The 21,352-nt window shown below is 43.8% G+C and overlaps 2 protein-coding genes across 4 annotated transcripts in view; one reads left to right on the forward strand and one right to left on the reverse strand.

Annotated features, from left to right (window-relative positions):
- FKBP6 (FKBP prolyl isomerase family member 6 (inactive)) overlaps positions 1-21,352 on the reverse strand; it is an 875,880-nt gene that overhangs the window by 572,572 nt on the left and 281,956 nt on the right. Inside the window, exon 1 of one of the 2 annotated variants that reach the window (XM_078679580.1) lies at positions 3,953-4,178. The exons of the other annotated variant lie outside the window; for it this stretch is intronic. Within the exon in view, the coding sequence (XP_078535706.1) occupies positions 3,953-4,030 (78 nt within the window). The 5' untranslated portion in view covers positions 4,031-4,178. Of the gene's footprint in view, positions 1-3,952; positions 4,179-21,352 lie in introns of those variants that run through there. 2 annotated transcript variants of the gene reach the window in all.
- The window catches only part of TRIM50 (tripartite motif containing 50), a 271,952-nt gene continuing 254,814 nt past the window's right edge, over positions 4,215-21,352 (forward strand). The window contains exon 1 of one of the 2 annotated variants that reach the window (XM_078679583.1): positions 4,215-4,348. The gene's annotated coding sequence lies outside the window, so the exon portion shown is untranslated. The remainder of the gene's footprint in view (positions 4,349-21,352) is intronic. The other variant, XM_078679584.1, reaches the window with a different exon arrangement.

The raw sequence follows: 21,352 nt of genomic DNA on the forward strand, positions 1-21,352 counted from the left end.
TGTTTGCAATGTCAATAGCTCAAACTCGCATAAATGCGAGACCTATTGCATTGCAAATGCTTGTTCCATTAGCATGAACCATGTTGGGTGAATAAGAGCCTATTTTCACACATTTTCTTGTAATTTGTTGGTGGAGCCCTAACTTACTGCCTTACCTTAGCTATAGAAAGCGCTATTTCCAGGGCTTTAAGTGGGTCGGATCTCTGTGGCTTCCAGTGCCTCGTCAGGAGGTAATATAAGCCTTTTAAATTCGAAAACGAATGCACGAGCAGAGCCAGAGATCTCTTAAAAGTGTAAACAGGCAACAGAGGCACTATAAGTAAGCATTCGTCAACGCTTTAGACAGAATTAACAGGTGCCTAAATCAGTGGAAGAGTAAAGTTGTGAAAATTTACACTGCTACCATACGACGCACCATACCGTTAAAAGTGCTATTTTAATGTGTTTAGCCGTCATTGGGTATCACCAATAGGAATGCCCTGAAGCTGACGCCTTATCACAAAATATAAAAATATTAAAAGAGCTTCACTAATGGAAAATGTGTTGCACAGAGAGCAACAGTGCAAGCTATATGCACGAGTATAGAGACACACAACACCAGTGTAATCTAAATGTAATATGAACAGCGATAAAAAAAAACTCTGAGAACGTTCACAGCAACGTTAATAGGCTTCTTAGTCCCTCCTTAATACCACCTTGTCTTCATTTGTAACCTCCCATGAGGACTGGCCCTTTTACTTCTGTTGTTACATCTTATGTCTTTAAGCCCTTTTTTTTCTTTGATGAGTTTCTCCTACTCAGGCATGACATGCTTTCCTGCAACATTCATCGGGCCATACACGCTCTCACTTTACAAGCAGCCCAGGACAATGGCGGCTCCTTCTTTTAAATGCAATAGGTCTCGTATTTACAACAAAAAAAAAACAAGGGTTTGAGCAACTGGCATGGTAAATGACAATGCCTTTTATTTATGTGTTAATTATCAAATTAGATAAATAAAAGGCATTGCCATTTACAATGCCAATATCTTAAATTAAACTCTCGTAAATGAGAGACCTATTGCATTGCAACTTGTTAGTTTTGTGAATGTGTGATTTATTTTGGCATGGTTTTTGTAAAACCTTTTTGGTGTGGGAGCTGCCACCATTATAACAAACATTGGCAAAAGCAAAAATTGTTTTTGGTCTCAAAAAGTACAAACTGTCACAGTAGTTACTGGCACTGAACAAAACTACTTTGTGTGCCGATATGCTCCTTGTGAAAGAGCAAAATGCTGTCTCTCACAGTAAAGCCAGCCGATACAGAAAGAGAGACTGAATTTTAAAAAAAGCAAATGGTCACGGTGAACGCCAGATCAAATAAGGGGCCAATTATTAAAGAAAGTCTCAAGAGTGCACCCATGGTATATGTCCTTGTATTATGTGCAGCTATACGACTTTCGTGAATTCCCAAGAATTTACAGTAGAAGAAATAATATTACTAAAAAGTACTTGTGAACTGCATTTTAGCATGAGCAAATATGCATGTGTAGATTTGCTTGTGAGAAAATCTGAGTGTTTGCAAGTTCACTTTTCCTCCAACCACTTTTTTTCCCAGCTCTGGAAGAAGGTTTAAGTCTGCCATTGTCAGGAGAAAATTTAGAACATTTCTCAGTATGGGAAAAGATTTATTGAAAAGCCTTAAAACATGCAAGTTAGTAGGTTTACACAGAGTCAGAAGGATATTCTAACCCTGGAACTTTTGCTTACCATTACTTTCAGCCCCAGTATGTAGATCTGACTGAAACGTGGCAACATAAGGGGATTGCAAGTATTCAAGCACTACTATGGTATGAGTCCTGGTATGAACCCTGACATAATCAGAGAGGCTATATCAGAGGTCTTATATAATGAGATTGCCGCCATAATTTGTTGCCGCACTACATGGTAACAAAGGGGCAAGTGGATTTTATTACAGGACAAGTAGATTTATGAAGCAACCTGCCCAATGAACAAGTAGATATTTTACTAAATTCCACACCCCTGTAGATTACAGCATGCCTCACAGGGCAGCGCATGCTTGACCTAAAAATGGGTGCTGGGCATGGTGATAAGTCATAACCACGTGATCCAACATTATTAACGTTATGTTAATTTCACTTCTTAGACATGTCCCTATTGGACAGATGTCGGAGTGTAAAAGAGAACAGATGTCGGAGTGTTTATTTTCGAATGTGGAATTGTATTCTTTTATTTATTTGGGAAGAGTTTTTGCTCACAAGCAGGAATGTTTTTGTTTTTTTAAGTGCAGGTAATACACACAGCACGCGTAAGATTCACGGGGTAGGGCTTAGGAAATCACGGCACAGAGTGCGCACAGGTGAGGAAGGCAACGCCGGGTTAAAAAACGGTTAGAAAACCGGGAAGATTGCGATCACGGGTTTGGAGCCATGGCGTTTGGACTTGTTTTAAATTTATGGTTGTACAGGCCGTTTATAACCACACGATTGGAGGTACAAACTGGGGTGTTGGGGGGAGCAAGGCGAGCGGTGCAGACGTGGGGTAAAACGATGGTGGGATTGAGGGATGAAGTATAAGTGGCACTATGGTTATTTTGATATGGGGAAGTCTTACGGTGGAGGTAAATCATGGGGAAGATTTAGAGGGAAGGTGAACTTGGGATGTATGGTAAAGGATGAGAATTATTTCTTTGGTTTAAATGAACGATCACAGAGTTATTGTGTACTCAAACCCGGGAGGTATGATTTGTACATTACATTTGGGGTTTATCATGATTGATTTAAAAAGTTACGTTGCAAACACAATTTTGGGTTCTTGATGAGTTATTGTGCATTATTACTGTTTAAAAATGAGTGGGGCTGATGATCATTTTTTAATCATTTTAGATACCCCTGAGGAAGGTCGTAATCAGACCGAAATGCATTGGGTTATCCAAATGTATTGGAGAAATGGAGTTTGTTTACATGCCTGTGAATAGGCCCAGATGGGCAATTCATGAGCAACTAAAATGCTGAAAACTTTGAACTTCACTTCTTTGACGTGACGCATGAAAATGGATTGAAAATTGGATGAACTTGGTTAACACTATGGAGTACGAGTGAATAGGTTTCTCAAATGTGTACAAGGCTGTGCAACTCATCTGGGGCACGATTCCCATGCATCACAATGTTTGGAGTGTAAAAGAGGAGCTGTCCAAAACACAGTTGTTTATTTTTGCCTGCTTCAGTTATGCATTGTCATGGTTCGTTAACAGCCCTCCCAGATTTAGAATCCTTGCACTGCGCCTGCCTAAACTGAAGATGAGCACTGAAAACGTAGATCCCCTGAGAGAACTTTAGTTAGGAAAACCTGGACATCAATATCAGGCCTCCAGATTTTTCCAGGGCACCCATCCATCCACTACGGCTTTTGGTCGGAAATGTGCCACGGTTTGCAGTCCTTCTCCCATCCCCAGGCCCTGGATTGGCTATCTCCACCCCAATACTAGTGTGTTCGTTTAAGGCCATCATAAAAGGATGGAGCACGCCATGCACAAATCCCACCCAGTGCTTCAGAGAGTAGGGAAATTATATTTCTAAATATTATTATTGTGGGAGCCCAACTACGACATAGACAACACAACCCATTATCAGGCCTTCGACAAAGATTAGGCAACCCTACGCCTGCACCACTTGTTCAACAGCTGCGTGAAGGGGGATGTCCTTCGCCCTTACAGACTTTTAATAGGTGTCCTACTCTGCAGACGACTTCTGAGGTTCCCAGGTCAAGCGGAAACGAAGTCACATGACGCACTCAGAAACACAGACACTTAATGAGAGATTGGGGCGGGGCACGGATCGCTCCCGTGCATATAAAATGGACTGCGGGCGGTAGAAGGTACCTAGGAACCATTTTTTGCTCCTATTCCAGATGCAAATTCTGAAACCAAGACACGCCTTTTTAACGTCACTCACCGTGCCACTGCCCCCATGTCCGCGCCGTGGTGTAGGATGGCTCTGTATTCCATTGCGGTTTTTCAGGTCATCCGCCATTGCGACAACTTCTTCGGTCAGCCCTTGCCACGCGAGAAACCCTGCAACCACTTCAACCACTCCAGGCTTCCTACGACTCAATCACTTCCTACGTTTAGCCGGTCAGAGGCCCGGGACTCGTTCTAACCCCACCCAGGCCGCTACCATTTAGCTCACGTACGACGTAAAATAATTCGATGGGAAAGGCGGAAGTTACGCAGGGATTCATGCCAATCAGAGCAGAGCTGCTGAGCGTTTCCTCAAAGGGTTGTAAACGGGAGAAAAGGCAACGGGAACCTTGGGGTGAAAACATTTTGGTTCCACCTTTGGCGTGAAAAGGTTTTTGTTCGCAGATTAGGGTCTTTGAAACGAATTCAGAATGTTCATATTTTCAAAACGGATATTTTCAGGGAACAGATTATGGCTTCTGTAATATAAATGTAGGACCTTCATGGTGGAGGCGCTTTTGGAGTGATAATACATGCCTGGCACCAGGTTATGTGTGAGATTGTGTGAGTCATCTCTTAAAACTGAAGCGTTTTGCACGTAGTGTTTTCTGAATGATTAAGTCCAATGGTAAATGTTAATCTACAAATCATGCACTGCATATTAAGAGTGTCCTTCCCTAAAAGAGCAGTACATATTTTATACATAATGTGGGAAGTACATAATGTGGGAAGTATTTGATGGTCATTTAACTGGCATTCATGGGGAATTTTAAGATAGAAACTGTGATGTTGCACTATTCACTCACCCACAGAAGACAGGATGCCAAAGTGTGAGGGGTAACTATTCTTTTATTTATATACTCTTGCAGGAGAGCGCTGGGACCTCCGGTGCTCTCGGGGTATTCAGCCGACTCGCGCTCGTTCAGCGCGATCCAAGATGGCCGCCTCGCGCGCTACGTCATTACGTAGCGCGCAACCACTAGAGCGCGACTCTACATATCTCCCCCTTTTTATACCACACATGAAGCCCACAGTCTCTAATATGTCGGGCTAGTTTTCTTCTCCCATTTCATAGTCTCGAAATCTTGTAGGTCTCACTATCGCTCTGCCCCCCGTGTTCGTCTTACTGGGATGGAGGTCACTTCCCTGGGACTGTCCTCTGCTGGGCTCACCACTTTATCCTCCTGAGTACCTGGTCTTTCTCTCCGCGGAGTCTCCCTCTCTTCTCCTAGATGTTCTTCTGCTGTTGGGACCTCACTCTGTCCTCCTGCTACCATGCCCCTTTCTCCTACCAGGCTCACACTGTCATTCTCCTGTGACTTCTGGTCCATTGTTGTTCTCGCTTTATCTTCGGGGGACCATTGTAGGATCTTACTACATCGGGACATGCGATCTTGGGACCACACGTTCCCGTCGCTGAGCAATGCTGCCCTGTCATACACTTCCTTTACTTGTAGGGGTCGACTGTATTTGCTGTCACCTTTTTTCCAGAGCACAGCCAGTTTGACTCTTACCCATTCTCCTTTCTCCAGGGATGTTTCCTTCACATTCCTTCTCCTATTGTAATGTTCAGTATAAATCATTTGGGCTTTTTCAAGATTGTGCTGCACCACCGCCGGGGACCATTTGCTGGTCACAGTCTGTTCCTTCCACGCCAGGTTGTCTTTGGTGAAAGAGTCCCTACCCCTTAAAATCTGGAAGGGGCTGTACCCCGTGCTCGTGGGGGTGATGCGGTAGGCCCATTTCATATTTTGAACTTCCTTTTCCCAGTCCTTGCCCGTCGTGATGGCCGCTTGGATGGAACCCATTAGGACTCTGTTGAAGCGTTCCCCTTGTCCGTTTCCGGCAGGGTGGTATATGGAGGTGTGCTTTGTTTTGATGCCATTCCTCTCAATATACTTGTACCATTTCTCCGAGGTAAACTGGGGACCATTGTCACTTAGGATCGATCTCTGTATGCCTTCTCTGAGGAAGTTTGAAGTGAGGAATCTAAGTACTGTATCAGTGTCCATTTGTTCTTGCACGTGCACTTCAGGCCACTTCGAGTATCTGTCCACTATGACACATAGGTATTTCGGGGTGCCCAGGGTGTCTAGTATGGGCCCCAGGATGTCTATGGATAATTCCTCCCAGGGGTTTTTCGGGTTGATGAATTTCCCTAAGGCTGGTCTCAGAGGTGTCATAGTCTTGTCTGCTCACTGGCACTGGTCACACTCCCTCACGTGTCTCTCAGTTTGTATATCCATCCCAGGCCACCAGTACATCTGCTTGGCCCTCATTTTGGTTTTCACAATCCCAAGGTGTCCTTCATGTAGTATCGCCAATAAGCGCGGTTTCAATGATGTCGGGGGAACGACTTTGTCTCCTCGGTACATGAAGGTGCCTTTGTCATCCAGGGACAATTCTTCTCGCACTTCATAAAATTTCTTGAGTGGTGTCCGCCAATGTCTCTTTTCTGGCCATCCTCGGAGGATACATTCCTTTACTTCTTGGATGTCCAGATCTTCTCCGTATGCCTCGGTCCACTCTTGGTTGCTAATCACCTTCTCAGGGTCTTCCATCAAGGCTACCATTTTGTCACTCTCTTCTGCTCCTTCCAGTGCTCCTTCCATAGCAGCAGGCCTACTAAGGTAATCTGCTACCTTGTTCTTATTTCCAGGGATGTATTCCACGTCATATCTGTATTCGAGTAATTTCAGTGTCATCTTGGCTATCCTAGGCGTGGCACTTGCATGTCCGCTGGACGTGAGCACTTTGACGAGGGGTTTATGGTCAGGCTTAAGTTGGAACCTCGTGCCCCATAGGAACTGGCGGAATTTCCCCATGGCCCATACCACTGCCAGCATCTCTTTCTCTATGACGCTGAATTTTTGTTCTGTGGTTGATAAAGCTCTGGAGGCGAAGCTGAGGGTTTCCGTAGTTCAATTTCTCCTTTCCTGCATGAGGACTGCTCCCAGTGCCTTGTCGCTGGCATTCGTCGTCAGCACTGACTGTCCTTGAGGATCATATCCCTGCAGGGGTATGGCTTGACCGATGTCGTTCTTGATGCCATCGAATTCTCTCTGCGTCTCTTCTGTCCATGCGAACACTATTTTGTCCCTTATGAGCTGTCTTAAGTGGTGCGTCATGGTGGCAAAATGTTGTACAAATTTACTATAATATTCAGCCATCCCTAAGAATGATCTTACTTCTTCCTTGCTGGATGGAGGCGGTGCGTCACAAATGGCCTTTACATTTGCCCTTTTTGGTGTAATGCCATGTTCTCCTATTTCGTGTTCTAGGTAGGTGACTGAGGTCATTCCCAGGCAGCACTTCTCCCACTCTGCAGTTAGGCCCTTTTCTTCTAGGACACGTAGCGCCAGGTCCAATTTCTTGTCATGATCTTTCAGGTCTTTCCCCGTCACCAATATGTCGTCCTGGAAGTACTGCACCCCTTCCATGTCCTTGAAGAAGCGATGCATTAGTTTCTGGAAGACAGCCGCTGCCGATGCAAGTCCAAACGGCATCCTGCGGAATTGGTAACATCCAAAAGGTGTTATGAACGACGTTAGTTTCCTGCTCTCCGGTCGCAAGGCTATTTGGTGATAGGCTGATGTGAGATCAATGGTGGAGAACCATTTTACCCCCTTGGTCCTAGCCAACATTTCTTCGATGCAGGGTAGCGGGAATTTCTCCACAACAATGCACTTGTTTAGCTCTCTCAAGTCTACACACAGCCGGACTTTACCGTTGGGTTTCATCGCTACCACTAGGGGCGCCAACCACTCCGCACAGTTTATAGGTTCGATGATTCCATTTTCCTCCAATCTGCGTTGCTCCTGTTGTACCTCCTCTCTCAGCGCAATGGGAACATTCCTCACCTTGTGAGAAACTGGCTTGGAGTTCTCTTTGAGTTCTATCCGGTGTGCGAACTTCTCCAATTTGCCGACTTTTCCTTCAAACACCTTGGGGAAGTCTCTCTTCATTTTTTCTAAGTCCGGCCAGTGCTCGGGTACCTTGTTCACCATGGGCCTCGGGCCTGTTTCCCTCTTTGCTGCGTCAGCGTACCGTTTTGTCAACTCGGCCTTTTTCACCATGGTGATCACCTCCTTTAGCGTGGCTTCTCCACTCGCCCACAATTTGTCTTGTACGGTTTTATTGGTGGTGTGCATGACTATCTGATCCTTTATGAACTCATCATGTAGTGTGCCGAACTTGCACGTCGTCGCCAACTTCTTCAACGCGGCTACATATTCGTCGATTGACTCACCCGTTTCTTGCTTCCTCTGCTGGAAATTGTATCGGTCTATGCACGTGCACACTGCCGGCCGGTAGGGCTCATTTAGCTCTTCTATAGCATGTCCGAACACGTTATCATCTGCAGCTTGCCTGGGCTTAGGAACCAGGTTCTGAAAGACTTTAATCCCTTCAGGGCCTAAGTTGTGTAATAGTATTCTCTTCTTTCTTTTACTAGTAAAAGCTTCTCCGTTCTCATCCTCTGAAAAAACTATTAAACTGGCTATAAAGGAACTGCGCCCCTCCGGCGCAATGGGGCCTGATGAACTCCCGGTATCAGTCTTGAAACAGGACTCAGTCGCCTGGAGTAAAATTCTTTTTCTCATATTTAGGTTCTGCTTCATGAATAAAACTGTCCACTTGTCTTGGAAAGGGAGCATATTGGTGCCATTGTTTAAGAAGGGCGATAGGAATGCACCCAAGAATTACCGCCAAATCGCCCTGCTCGACGCAATTGGTAAAGTCTTCTCTAAATGTCTCTTATCCTTGATCAATGATTGGGTCGATAGGAGTCACATATTACCCTTAGAACAGACAGGCTTTCGTAAGGAACATGGCACCCTGGACAACCTTTCCGCTCTTCAGATAATCTCTGATAAATATGTAAGGGTTCGTGGGGGAAGAATCTTTGCGGCTTTTATTGATTTCTCCACAGCGTTCGACAAAGTGGATCGGCCCTTGCTGTGGAGAAAGTTATCTGTCCTAGGCATGCCTCCTCTCCTATTAGATTTGGTTCAGGCTCTCCATTCAGACACATGGTGCCAAGTTCTTCAAGGAGGGGAAAGGGGGTTGTCCCATCCTATTCCTTCTATTAACGGACTAAAGCAAGGCTGTCTTCTGGCCCCTCTGCTTTTTTCCCTGTACATTTCAGATCTCCCTCTGTTTTTATCTTCTTGTGATGGTATAGCCCCAGTATTGGGGGGAACTCCAATTTCTTGTTTGCTATATGCGGATGATATCCTTATATTGGACTTAACGCCCAAAGGGTTAAACAATCGTCTGCACACTCTGCACCATTTCGCAGAATCCCACTACTTGAAGATAAACGTGGAAAAAAGTAAAATCATGTGTATTTCAGGGAGGAAAAAACAAAATTTGAGAACTTTGGTTGGTCAGTAGGAGGTCATAAGTTGGAGGTGGTAAAGTCTTATGTCTTCCTGGGGAAAATAATATCCAATCCCCTAAGTGACAAGGCCCACATTGATAATAACACCCGGAAGGCCCTTTCTCAGGGTAGAAGCTTGAGTGCATTATACTCTGCCACTGGGAGAAGACATTTCTCTTACTTGCTAGAGGTCTTCCGGGAGAAAATCCCCTCATCCCTCTTGTATGGAATTGAAATAGTCTATCTGGGGCAATGGGGTTTTTTACACGTTGTAGAAGGAAAAATCTTACGGTCTTTAGCCTCTATTAACACCGCCTGCACAGTGGCAGCCCTGAGACTTGAATTCGGCATCCGTAGTAGTTGGGTGCAGGGCTTGGCAGGGTTAGTGCGATGGGTAGCCTGTCTGGCTAGAGGGGAAGTGGGGACTTTGAGACACCTGATGAAGAATGAATTGCTGGGCTCCTTAAGGGAGTACTCCTTAACTGTAAAGAATTTTAGAAGGGCTGTAGCCCTTCTACAATTGGAGGAGAGTACGCTTTTTTCCCTGTCTCCCGGCCAGTTAAAATCTCTTTTGAAACAGGCCTCATGGGATCTCAGTTTTAGGTTGGACAGGGAGTCCATTCTCGCAAAGAAGGGAGTCACTCCTCTTACTGATACTTGCGTAATAAAACATATGCAACCCTATGTCGCCTGGAACTTATCCCACGGCATACGGCGGTTTTGGCTTCTTCTGAGGCAGGATCTGTTGCCCTTAAATAATCTTATGGCTAGGTGGTATGGTTGTTCGGCAATTTGTAATTTTTGTAACTTATTTACTCAAGATTGTATACACGTTCTCTTTACATGTCCTGCACTTCAATCATCTCGGCATAAGTGGCTGAGACAAATATGCTTGAAATTAAGTATTCTTACTGCCAACTCCTTTCTACACGCTTTATATAATCCCCCCAATGAAATGTTTTGTTTCAGTATTTTTAACTTTTTAAAAAGCTTTTTAGATATTTATTAGATGGTCTTCCATCTATGTTGTGCTGATTATCTTGTATTTTGGTAAATTCTGTACATGTCTTTTGCATTTGAACGAGTACTTTGTATTGTGTATCTTTTTATGTGGACCTCTTTGGAGTTCCAAAACATAATAAATATACTCATCCCCTAGGGCCTCAATGTAGTTCAGGATGTACTCTCTCCAGCCCTCCCTCTTCATCAGGGGCTCTCCCGGTTTAGGTAGGAACGGAATTGCCGTTGTCAGTGATGATGCCTGCGCACTCATTTCTCCGCGTCGTGCTGGTTCTATCTCCTGGCTTCTCGGGCTGCCTGGTGTGCTTGTTTCCTCGCCCTGCTCTGGTTTCAATTGTGGACTCTCTGCACCCCTTGCTCCGTCTCTCGCTGACTCCGCCAGTGCCACTGTCTGGTTAATGTCTTCCCTTCCTGGCTTATTCCCAGGTGTATCTACTCAATCTTCTTCCTCCTTCGTGTTGCTGAGGTCACTGTGGGACCTGTTCTCGTCTCCCTCTCCTGCGTCTGTTTCCTGTAGTAGGGATCACTGTGGGGCCTGTCCCTGTCTCCCCTTTTCCTGTGTCACTTCCCCCTTTGTACCTGGTTGATTTGAGCAAGCGCAGATCTTGTATGTCCTCCTGTGCCACTGCCACGCCCTCCTGCAGTGCCTGTATGCTGTTCCCTCGTGTCTCTTCCTGCCTTCCTAGTTTGTGTCTGGCCTCGTGGTGCTGGGTTCTTCCACATTCTTCGTTATTTATTTATTTTTTAATCCCGGCCTCGTCGCCTCTGTGATGTTGCACTCTTCACTCACCCACTTCAACTAATTGTGTCTTTACTTCCATTAGAGGTAAAGTTTTCAATATGGACCTGCCTTCTGGACCTAAATTGTGAATCAATAAAGCTATTTTCTTCTTATTAGTAAAGGTGTCACCAACTATAGCATCTAAATATGTTTTGAAAGCATCTTTCCAACGTAGCCAAACCGAACGAGGCATACCAGGAGTCGCCAAAAATGATGGAGGAGCTGTACTGCCTTCCATGTTAACTAATGTTGATGAGTAAGTGATGATCAATGTTAAGTCCCACAGTTCTAGCTGTAGTATGAGTAACAACGGACAGTTACACTGTCTGCACAATCAAATAAAACTGACAAAACTATCAATTTGGAAATATTTCACCTACTCCCAATTTAAAATGGTGGCCGTTATGAGGAACTTTAAATGGTGGGTGTCCTGGATCGCAATTCAAAATGGCAGTTAAAGTTTAGGTTATTTAATTATTATCTTTCTGTGTTACTGGACATGTATGGGGGAGGAAGCTGCAATGCAGACATTGCTGAATGCGCACTCCAATGGCGCACCCCCGAAACTAGAGGATAAACAGTCGGAAAGAGCATGACTTACTGTGATGTGTGGCGTCCTGAGAGCCTCTGCAACTGCCGTTTGCCTCAGGCAGTTTGAGCTGGCATCAGAGATGGAAAACCAATGGCCCCAATCACACCACTGCGAAGCTTGCTCCAGCCAATGAAACAAAGAAAGGAAGCCTCCAACGAGGATCATTTTGGTGAGCAGGTTTATTTATCAAGTATACTGGTACACTGCCCCCTCAACATTCTACCCCACACCATGTTCTATGTCACAATTTCAATCATAAACTTATCTATGAACCCTGGTCTGTTGTAAGAATTTATGTCATCAAAGCACCCTATGGTGACTGTTTGTTAAAGTGTTTGCACTATATATCTTTAATAAAAAATAATTTAAAAAAATCATAAACTTATAACAAGCATTCACATGGAACTCATTTCTGAAAAAGATTTCTTAGTACCACAGGAACGTTCTCTGTAGATTTAATCAAAGAAAGGGAAAATAATGATAAAACAGAACATATCTGTCAAAAATGAATTCAAACAGACTTCTATTGCCCAATTTTTGCTGTCACAGACCTTAGTTCAGCCGAGCTGTGTTATTTATCCTCATTATGATACAGAACATGTAGCCGCATACTGTTTGAGTAAATAATGATAAGATTAAAAAGCGATATAGAACTCCAAGTGAAGTAATCATACCCACACATGTAAAAAAAGGTGACCATAATGTGACTTTGTATTTAAAAGGGTTATTGGTGTATATATAAGGGCTTATAATTGACTACTGGCGATCCGTTTTACATTATTGTAAGGTATTATGGTAATGTATACCGTTAAGTTACATTACCACTAGTTGACTCACCATGGATGATAGAGCCTGTATGATCGAGTCGCTGGCCAGTGCAGTTTTTTGTCCTGCCATGCGTTTTATTGGCGCGATTGATGTTTTATATCTTTCAAGGCAAACATCCGGTCAGAGAATCACCAGTTCTTAGGGCGTTGCTTGCCATGTTAGCACCATTCTATAAAATCAGGCGTCTGTGGTCTGAGCCTGTAATTTACGTACATGGTGAGCATGAACAGCACTCCTGGAGGAGTGCAAGCGACTAGACCTGCTAAGATGCAGAGTCAGGAAGGATTCCCTTGCGCTAATGCAACAGTGAGGCCATAGCTTTGTATGTGCTACTTTTTTTTAAAACATACTTTATTGATTTTGAAATTTTTATATCTCCTACCATCACGTTACATATTTGTAGCATCAGTAGTCCTTTTCTTTATATCAAATACACATATTGACGGCATATTCTGCATAACTGTACAGAAACAGTCTACATAATAATTGCAGCAAGTCACATTTCCTTTGGTATAGCAATTCCAAGTGATGGTAATGCATTAACACATTAAAACAATGAACAGTCCGAAACTCCCCCCTCCCACTCCTCCCCAGTCTCACGTGTATGTCTGAATCTTGTGCATTTTGCATCATCCGGTATATGCTCGTGTCAAATCCTTGTGTGCTTATAATACATCCCCTTGTCTATGCGCTGTTAACAAGACTTAGGCGCCTATTAGGATGGCGTCCGTCCGCCACCCCCGAGGTGGAGGGACCGTCCGCAGGGGCAGCGGCGGTCCCTCCGGTGGAATTAGGATGTGACCGCCACCCTGGCGGTCACATCCCGTATATTTAACATTGCGGCGGGTGCTGCTTTAAGCAGCACCCGCCGCAAAGTAAAATATGCATGCTGTGCATTTGCATGCACAAAGCGGCAGGCACCGCGCTGTGCCTGCCGCATTGTGCATGCAAATGCAGGGGGGGGGGGGTACCACGCGCGGTGCCTGCCGCATTGTGCATGCAAATGCAGGGGGGTACCATAGGCACCCCCCACCCACCCTTCACCCCCCAAAGAAAAGACCGTATGCCTGCCCTGAAGCTCATCCTAATATGGCTGGCGGTGTCTGATAGACACCGCCACCATATTAGAGCTTTTCTGCCACGGTCGTCCATCCTAATGTGGCGGGGGGGTCTTTTCATTTACCGCAGCGGTGAAACCGCATCCTCCGGGCCGGCGGTGGCTTCCGCTGTAGGGTATATGAGACATCTTCCCCTCTTAGTGACGGAATTGCTTTCTCACAAATCTGCCATTTAAGGTTGTCAGCTCTGTTTTCTTTCTCTGTATAATGTTGTTCAAGAGGGGCAATTTCAATTTGACAGCGTCTGAGGCTTCTATGTTGTCTGATTCTAGCTTTGACTTGTTGTGATGTTTGTTCAATATATATCAAAATGCACAGACACCAAGGGCCAGATGTACGACCATTCAATTTTGAGAGTCACAAAGTGAGTCGAATTGTGACTCGTAATTTGCCACTCGGAAAATGGAATGTACCACAGTGTCTCAGACACTGTTTGCGATTCCTAATGGGGTTCACAAATTGCATGCCTCATTAATATTCATGAGGCAGTCACAATTTGCGACCCCATTGGGAATGGCCATCACTCCCAGGGATGGTGGCCTACTGGGATCAGCAGACCACCATGTCAGGGACTGCGTTTTAAATAAAGCAGTTTTAAAAAAAAAATGCAGCCCGTTTTCCGTAAAGGAAAACCAGATGAATTTAAAAAGGAAAAATTTTAATTTTAATTTTTCAAGGGAAGGCAGTGGTCACACACACTTACAGAGGCGAAGGAGTCCCCTGGGGACCCTTTCCCATTTGGTAGTTTACCACCAAGTAGGTGCTAAACTGCGAATATTTTGCGGCCGCAAATGCGGTCGCAAAACAATCGTACATTGCATTGACACTCGCAATTAGGATGGGATGCCCCTACCTAATAGCAAGAGTTGCAAACGCTATTTTACGAGTCATTGACTTGCAAAATAGCGTTTGTACATGCCAGGACCCTTTTTTGCGGTCGCAAATGGGCCGATCTCCTGTTTGAGACTGCAAAAAACGGTCATACATCTGACCCCAAGTACAGTAAACAACATTTGTAGTGGCCCAGTTAGTGTATTGCTGCATAGTGATTTTCACATCCCCTTGTATAAATTCTTTTGTGTTAAGAGTGTATTGGCAAGCAATACAATTTACACATTTGCAATTACCTTTAATGGGGGTTAAGCCCCACATTTCTGAAATGGTGTTTGTGGACTTTTGAACAGAGGCATTGGTATGCACTAGATGGTCTCTCATATTTTTTTCTTATCTGTATGAAAAAAGGGGAAGTTCTTTGAAAACATTCATTGTGTTGAGAACTGGCCAGTGTCATCTGATGATCTTGACTATTCTTGTCATATCTGGACAGAAGGTAGTGACACAGACAATTTTGTCACAAGGAGACGTTGGTCTTGTTTTAAGTATTTCTCCTCTCATGCTGTAGCAAGTTAATTTCATATAAGGTTTAACTAGTTGTTTGAAATATCCTCTCAATTTACAGCTAAGAATGTACACATGAAATGAACACTGAAAGCATCCCATTCTTAGACCTAGAAATCGAAAATAGGGGCGATCATTTAATCGTGTCTCTATACAGAAAACCGACAGAAAACAACACACTACTGCAATCTGGTAGCTTTCACCCACGGGTCCTGGACTGAGTTCTGTGACAGCAAAAATTGGGCTCTAGAATTTGAATTTATTTTCGACAGATATGTTCTGCTTTATAATTATTTTCTCTTTCTTTGATTAAATCTACACAGAACGTTCCCGTGGTACTAAGAAATCTATTTCAGAAATTAGTTCCATGTGAACACTTGTTATATGTTTATACTTAACACCCACTTCGCATGGACATACAGGTTGCTATTGTTTTTTTGAATTAACAATTCCAATCATGACATCACATGGAACCCTGCAGCCTGCAACCCCACAACACAGCAATGGTTCCCCTCGCTATATGGGAATACTTTTGCTTGTGTTTTTGAGTGCCCTGCTGGCATAGGCAACAGAGGCCCATACATCATTGAGTTGTTTTTTCATTATAACAGCTTTCCACCTAGTGGGGCTGGCATCAACAACCAGTTACGTAGCTCTAGTGGAGTTGTAATACTTCATGATGGTCTCTGCTGACAGTGCTGCTTTCATTTTCGTGAATACTTGCAGTTGGTCTGATTCCTATACCCAAAGTGAATCTGTCTTGAAGGAATAATGCAGCGCAGTGGGATTATTCAAGTTGTGCGTTTTTGTAAGAATCTGCCAGAGTAAGTCACCATACCTGGCAAGCTTCTTCCTACACATTGTTCAGCGGACATACATTGTCGATATCCTGCACCTTTTTGGGGTCTGGTGATACACCTTCTGAGAAATAGTAGATGTAAAATTCAGGGATCATCTTGAGGAATTTGCACTTCTCACAGTGAAGAGTTGGGGTGTTTTGTCAAATTCTTTCAAATACAGCTTGAAGACAATCCAGGTTTTGTAAAATGGAATTAGTGAAAACCAGAAAGGAATCACTAACATTCAGCACTCCCTTTAGGCTCATCAGCATTTTGTGGATGCAGTTCTGAAACACTTCAGCAGCACTGAAGATACCTAAGTTCAACTTCTAGATAGTTTCTTTGTGCTCTATTGTTTATTCCCTTAATTTTTTCTTGTATTTTTTTTGCATTACTTTAAGATTACCATTGTCTAATTCTTTTTCCCATTCTCGCTGCCACTGCTTGAAGCCGCGCCTCTCTTGTGATCCTTCTTTTTTGATCTCGCTGTTTAATGTTAAACCATGGCTCCCCCTGGTTTCTATTCTCTTTTGGCATCCGGGGATGACTGTGAATTTTTTTATTAGTTGTGGCCCATGTGTTCCCAGTTTTTAGGTTTCGCCTCGCGATCCGCTGCGCAGCAGCGTTCGCGCAGGCGAAAACTTTTGTTTACAAGTATGGGGCTTTGTTCCGCCTCTCTGTCCCATTGGCTAGCTCCATAAATGGAGGCTAGCCATTGGAACAGAGATGCGTCACTCATTCCCCGAGCAGATTCGTGGGCGTTCCGGCGATTTTTACTCATCCCGTCCATTTTCGTGCGTCATTGCGGCGGTGGGCGGATGTTATTTTTTTTTTGGTCTCGCCATGTTTTGGTCTTTTTCGAAGTGTCCTTTGCAGGAGTGGGCTGCGCGATTGAAGTTGCCAGGAAGTACTTTGTATTTGCGATCAGGTAAGCAGCATTTTGTTTATAATTTTCATTGCACTTTGTACGTCTGCCCCGTCTCATGTCGTCTCCCTGTTTGTTTTACGTGTTTGCGTGTCTCCCGGTCCCGTGTGGTCGTATCCTGCCCCCCTCCCGCTGTCCGTGTCTTTCAGGAGCTGCTTGTTCCTTCTGTTTCCTCTGAAGCGACCCGTCGTCTACGGGGCTCAACTCCATGTTGGCGTTGAGCGCAGTCCTTGCCTTGGAATCCCTGCTGCATTTCCTGCGACACATTGATGGCCATTTTATGAGCGATGTATAATCTAGGTTCAGTCATTTGCTGCTGTTGCTTTTAACGCTAACTGCTGCGATTGACATCTCATTGATTGCATCAGTAGCAGCATGTTTTTTTTCTATTGCTCATCACTCCCTGCACACACAGCTATCTCTGTGACATCCCCAGGGCTTTGCATACTTTGTGGAAAGATTGCAGTCATTAGGTAAGATAAATGCTGGTTCCCTTAACACATTGTATGCCTCTCTGGAGTTTTAAGATCAACACCGGTTTTCACGGTATCCCTCGAGTAGACTGCTAATTGAAGTTAATGTTTGCGATGGGGCATTTCAACAGGCCTGTACTCATTATGAAGAGGAAACTCGGAAAAGAAAAGTGCTTATAGTAGGTAATTGAAGTGATTAGCAGATCACAAAGCACACACCACAGGTTTCATTTTTGAAATCGTAAAACATTTTACTATAGAAAACCTCGCAAATAGGAGGATTGGTTTTGACCAATAGTATTACGGCATGCGTATGATATTGTACAGTCTGACTTTGGTAGGTATTTAGTTTTGTAACTTGAAAGTTCTTGTATAAAATTGCATTGTTTTTTAGATTTTCTGAATTCCCTTTTTGTAGGCACCATGTATTGCCCTCCAATTGGCATATGTTTCAGGGTAATAATTGGCTTTCAAGTGGTTTGACTGAGCTCAATCCGACAATCACGGACAGACAGTGGGCTCCTTATTGACGCTAACAGTACAATAGATTGAGTTCTAGAGCATTTCATCTACATTATTGAACAGAAAAGCACCCTCATTTATTCCATGTAAAATGGCTGCTAAATTGCATATCATCCCATATATAAAAATTAACCAGATTTGATGTAGCTAAAGTCACTGCAACTTAAACAGAATGTGCTCATTTAGTTTCTCACCAGAGGTGTGGGTAGAGAGATCCCTAGCGCCGACTCTATTTTCGTCCCCCACCGATCACGTTAAAAAAACATTCACTTGGATGACCTTATTCATGACACTCCTACCACTGTGTCCTACGCCTCCTTACACATCAACCTTCCACTACTAATTCCACATTTAATACCCCACCCGAATATACTCACTCTTCCTCCAGACACCCTTTACCTCACCTCCGTGCATCTATGTAAAACAAATTCCAGCATAACATAAATTGCCTTATTACCCGTGCCAATTATGTTTCAACCTGAATGTCAGTGGCAGCATTGTCCTCTTTATTTTACTGTTATTTTACCTTCGTTTTTCAAAATACATTACAGGAACGCCCTTTCTGCGTTTTAATGAGGCGAGATGAGCGAGTCCTTGTTAAGGAGTGTTCTCGTGTGCACTTAGCTTATGCATCCATTTTGAGGCGGTTCTCCTAGGTGCTGGTCAGATGGTTTTGCTTACATGGATCCCAAACTGTCGAAATGGCTGCCACTCTCCCTACAGAATCTCCCCTTCCTGGTCTGCTGAGTCCGCTCTGCTAGCACAGTGTGCTACTCTGTATTGTAATGTATAAGACCTTTTTCTAACATGTGCTCTGCATAAATCCTGCATAATGTTGTTATTAAAGGAACCGCTAATTTGTTTAGATTGCACATTTTGACCGTTCTCCTCGCCCATGGCTGAGTAAAACAGAAGAGTAGAAGAGATTTAAAACCTGTATTGTTCCAGCAATAAACTTGGAAAAACTCATTGGTAGATTAGGGTAATTTGTTAAAAGTTTATGCATGTCTCTTAATTAACAATGTTATTTGGTGCTTGAAAAGTGGCATATTGCAAAACCTTTCCACGGTTGCCAGCAAGTGGGTTTGGTGAGTGTGCCTCTAAAGAGCAGCAGAGGAGAAACTGACTGAGCTACCATGGAAACAGATCATAAGATTTAAATAGTCATCTGCGCTCATCAAGATTTCCAGTGGAGTCGGTCGCGCGGGCCATACTGCAGCTCCTCACTTACGCAACACCCCCGCTCCAAATGGATGTGGCTGCCAGTTATTCACCACCTGAAAGCAAGACACTGAAGTTTGGATCGAAGGTTGGGCTTGTATCTTGTGCTTTCAAAAAGGGGTTCACCCTATGTTTTTCTTTCAACATGTTTAACTAAAATGCATTTGCAAAACGTGTTTTGTATTTCCTTACTTAGCTCAGAATTTTTCTTTGGTGTATGTGCGCGAAAGCCATCAGACATACATTTTTTCGTGACAGAGGACTGTGGGTGCTATTCCATTGATTTGGCCTGATAGAGCGCAGGCTCACCTGCTCGGGATTTTACCATACTCACCTGGGCCCATAAACACATACTGCTAATGATAATTTAAATGACAATGCCATTTATTTATCTGTTTTCAAAACAAAAACATAAATACAAATGTTGTCATTTACAATGCCAATAGCTCTAACTTTTCCAAAGGCGAAACAATTGCATTGTAAATGCTTGTTTACTATGTCTTCTTCTTTCTGTATCCCTGTTTGATTCACGTAATCCTGGATTGTAACCATTATTATCTTTGTGTCTGATCCTCCCCACTTTAATTTCCTATGTTTGTATTTTTATGGGTGTTGTAGTAAGGATTTTAATTTTTGTACCAGAATCAGTGTGATGTTGATGTTTGTGATCTGTGGGAAGTGGTCACTTTCTGGGCATGGGCAAACTTGGAATTAATCTATTATTGGAGCAAGGTCGCTGCTGGTGATGGTGAAGTCTATGGTTGATTGACTTTATCTGCTCAAGTACTTGATAGCCGCTGGTCTATCTCTGGTTACGTTGCCGTTCAATATTGTCAGGCCCTAAGCTTCCAACTCACAAGTTATTATTTGGATTCCCAGGTCCTCCTTCCTCTTTCTTGTATTCTGCTTATTTGTTATGAGATTGCTATTGCAATCTCCTGAGATGATCAGATAGCTTTGTTCATGGGTCCTTTGCAGCACCTTAATCAAGTTTACTAGTGTTTGGAATTTTTTCTTCTGCTTCTTTTTCTTGCCAGCTTGACATGTTAGATTGAAGCATGCCAGTAGGTTTTAAGACTTGCAACCAGTTTTCCCCTGAGTCTAGTTCTTCTATTCACCAACCATATTTTACAGTTGCGTAAGTTGATTGTCCTCCTCTAGGGTCCCCAAAGTTTGAGAATCTTTCAGCCAAAATATGATGTTCAATGTATCCCGGAATTGGAACTGGGTTCATGTTCCATGTTTCTTGGAGCAAGATGAGATCTTGTTTTTGCAAGAAGTTCAAGGTTTCATGATCTTGGCCCATTTCCCTGAAGCCATGGACATTCCATAAGCAGATCTTGATAATGTGCAGACCGAGTATTCCAGAATCACAGTTGTTCCTAGGGCCATTCTTGGTTTCTACCCTGTTGTTCCTGTCTAGGTGCAGAAGCAGACAAGTGAGGTACATAAAAAGGCAAGAGAGGTGCAGAAAGAGGCAAGAGAGGTGCAGAAAGAGGCAAGAGAAGTGAAGAAAGAGGCAAGAGAAGTGCAGAAAGAGGCAGGTAAGGTGCAGAAAGAGGCAAGAGAGGTACTGAAAGAGGCAACAGAGGTGCAGAAATAGGGAAGAAGGGTGCAGAAAGAGGCAAGAAAAATACAGACAGAAGCAACAGAGGTGCAGAAAGAGGCAAGAGAAGTACAGACACAGGCAACAGGTGCGGAAACAGGCAGGAGAGGTAGAGAAAGAGGGAACAGGAGTGCAGAAAGAAGCAAGAGAGATACAGAAAGAGGGAAGATGGGTGCAGAAACAGGAAAGTGCAGAAAGAGGCAATATAAGTGCAGAAAGAAGCAAAAGGGGGGAAGAAAGAAGCAAGAGAAGTGATGACAGAGACAACAGAGTTGCAGAAAGAAACAATAGAGGTGAAGATAAAAGCAATAGAAGTGCAGAAACAGACAAAAGAGTTGCAGAAAGAGGCAAGTGAGATGCAGAAAGATTCAAGAAAGGTGCAGAAAGAGGCAAGAGAGGTGCCTAAAGAGGCACAGAAACAGGCAAGAGGGGTGCAGAAAAAAGCATGAACAGTGCAGAAAGAGGCAAGAGAGGTGCAGAAAGAGGCAGGCAAGTGAGGTGCAGAAACAGGCAGAGGGATGCAGAAAGAAGCAAGAGAAGCGCAGAAAGAAGTACCAGAGGTGCAGAAGGAGGCAATAGAACTATAAAAAGAGGCAAGAGAGTTGCAGAAACAGGCAAGAGAGGTGCATATCGAGAAAAGAGGGGTGCAGAAAGAGGCAAGAGAGGTGCAGAAAGAAGCAAGAGATATGCAA

The sequence above is a fragment of the Lissotriton helveticus genome, chromosome 3_1, assembly GCF_964261635.1.
Source record: "Lissotriton helveticus chromosome 3_1, aLisHel1.1, whole genome shotgun sequence".
In the NCBI taxonomy this organism is placed as follows: Eukaryota; Metazoa; Chordata; class Amphibia; order Caudata; family Salamandridae; genus Lissotriton; species Lissotriton helveticus.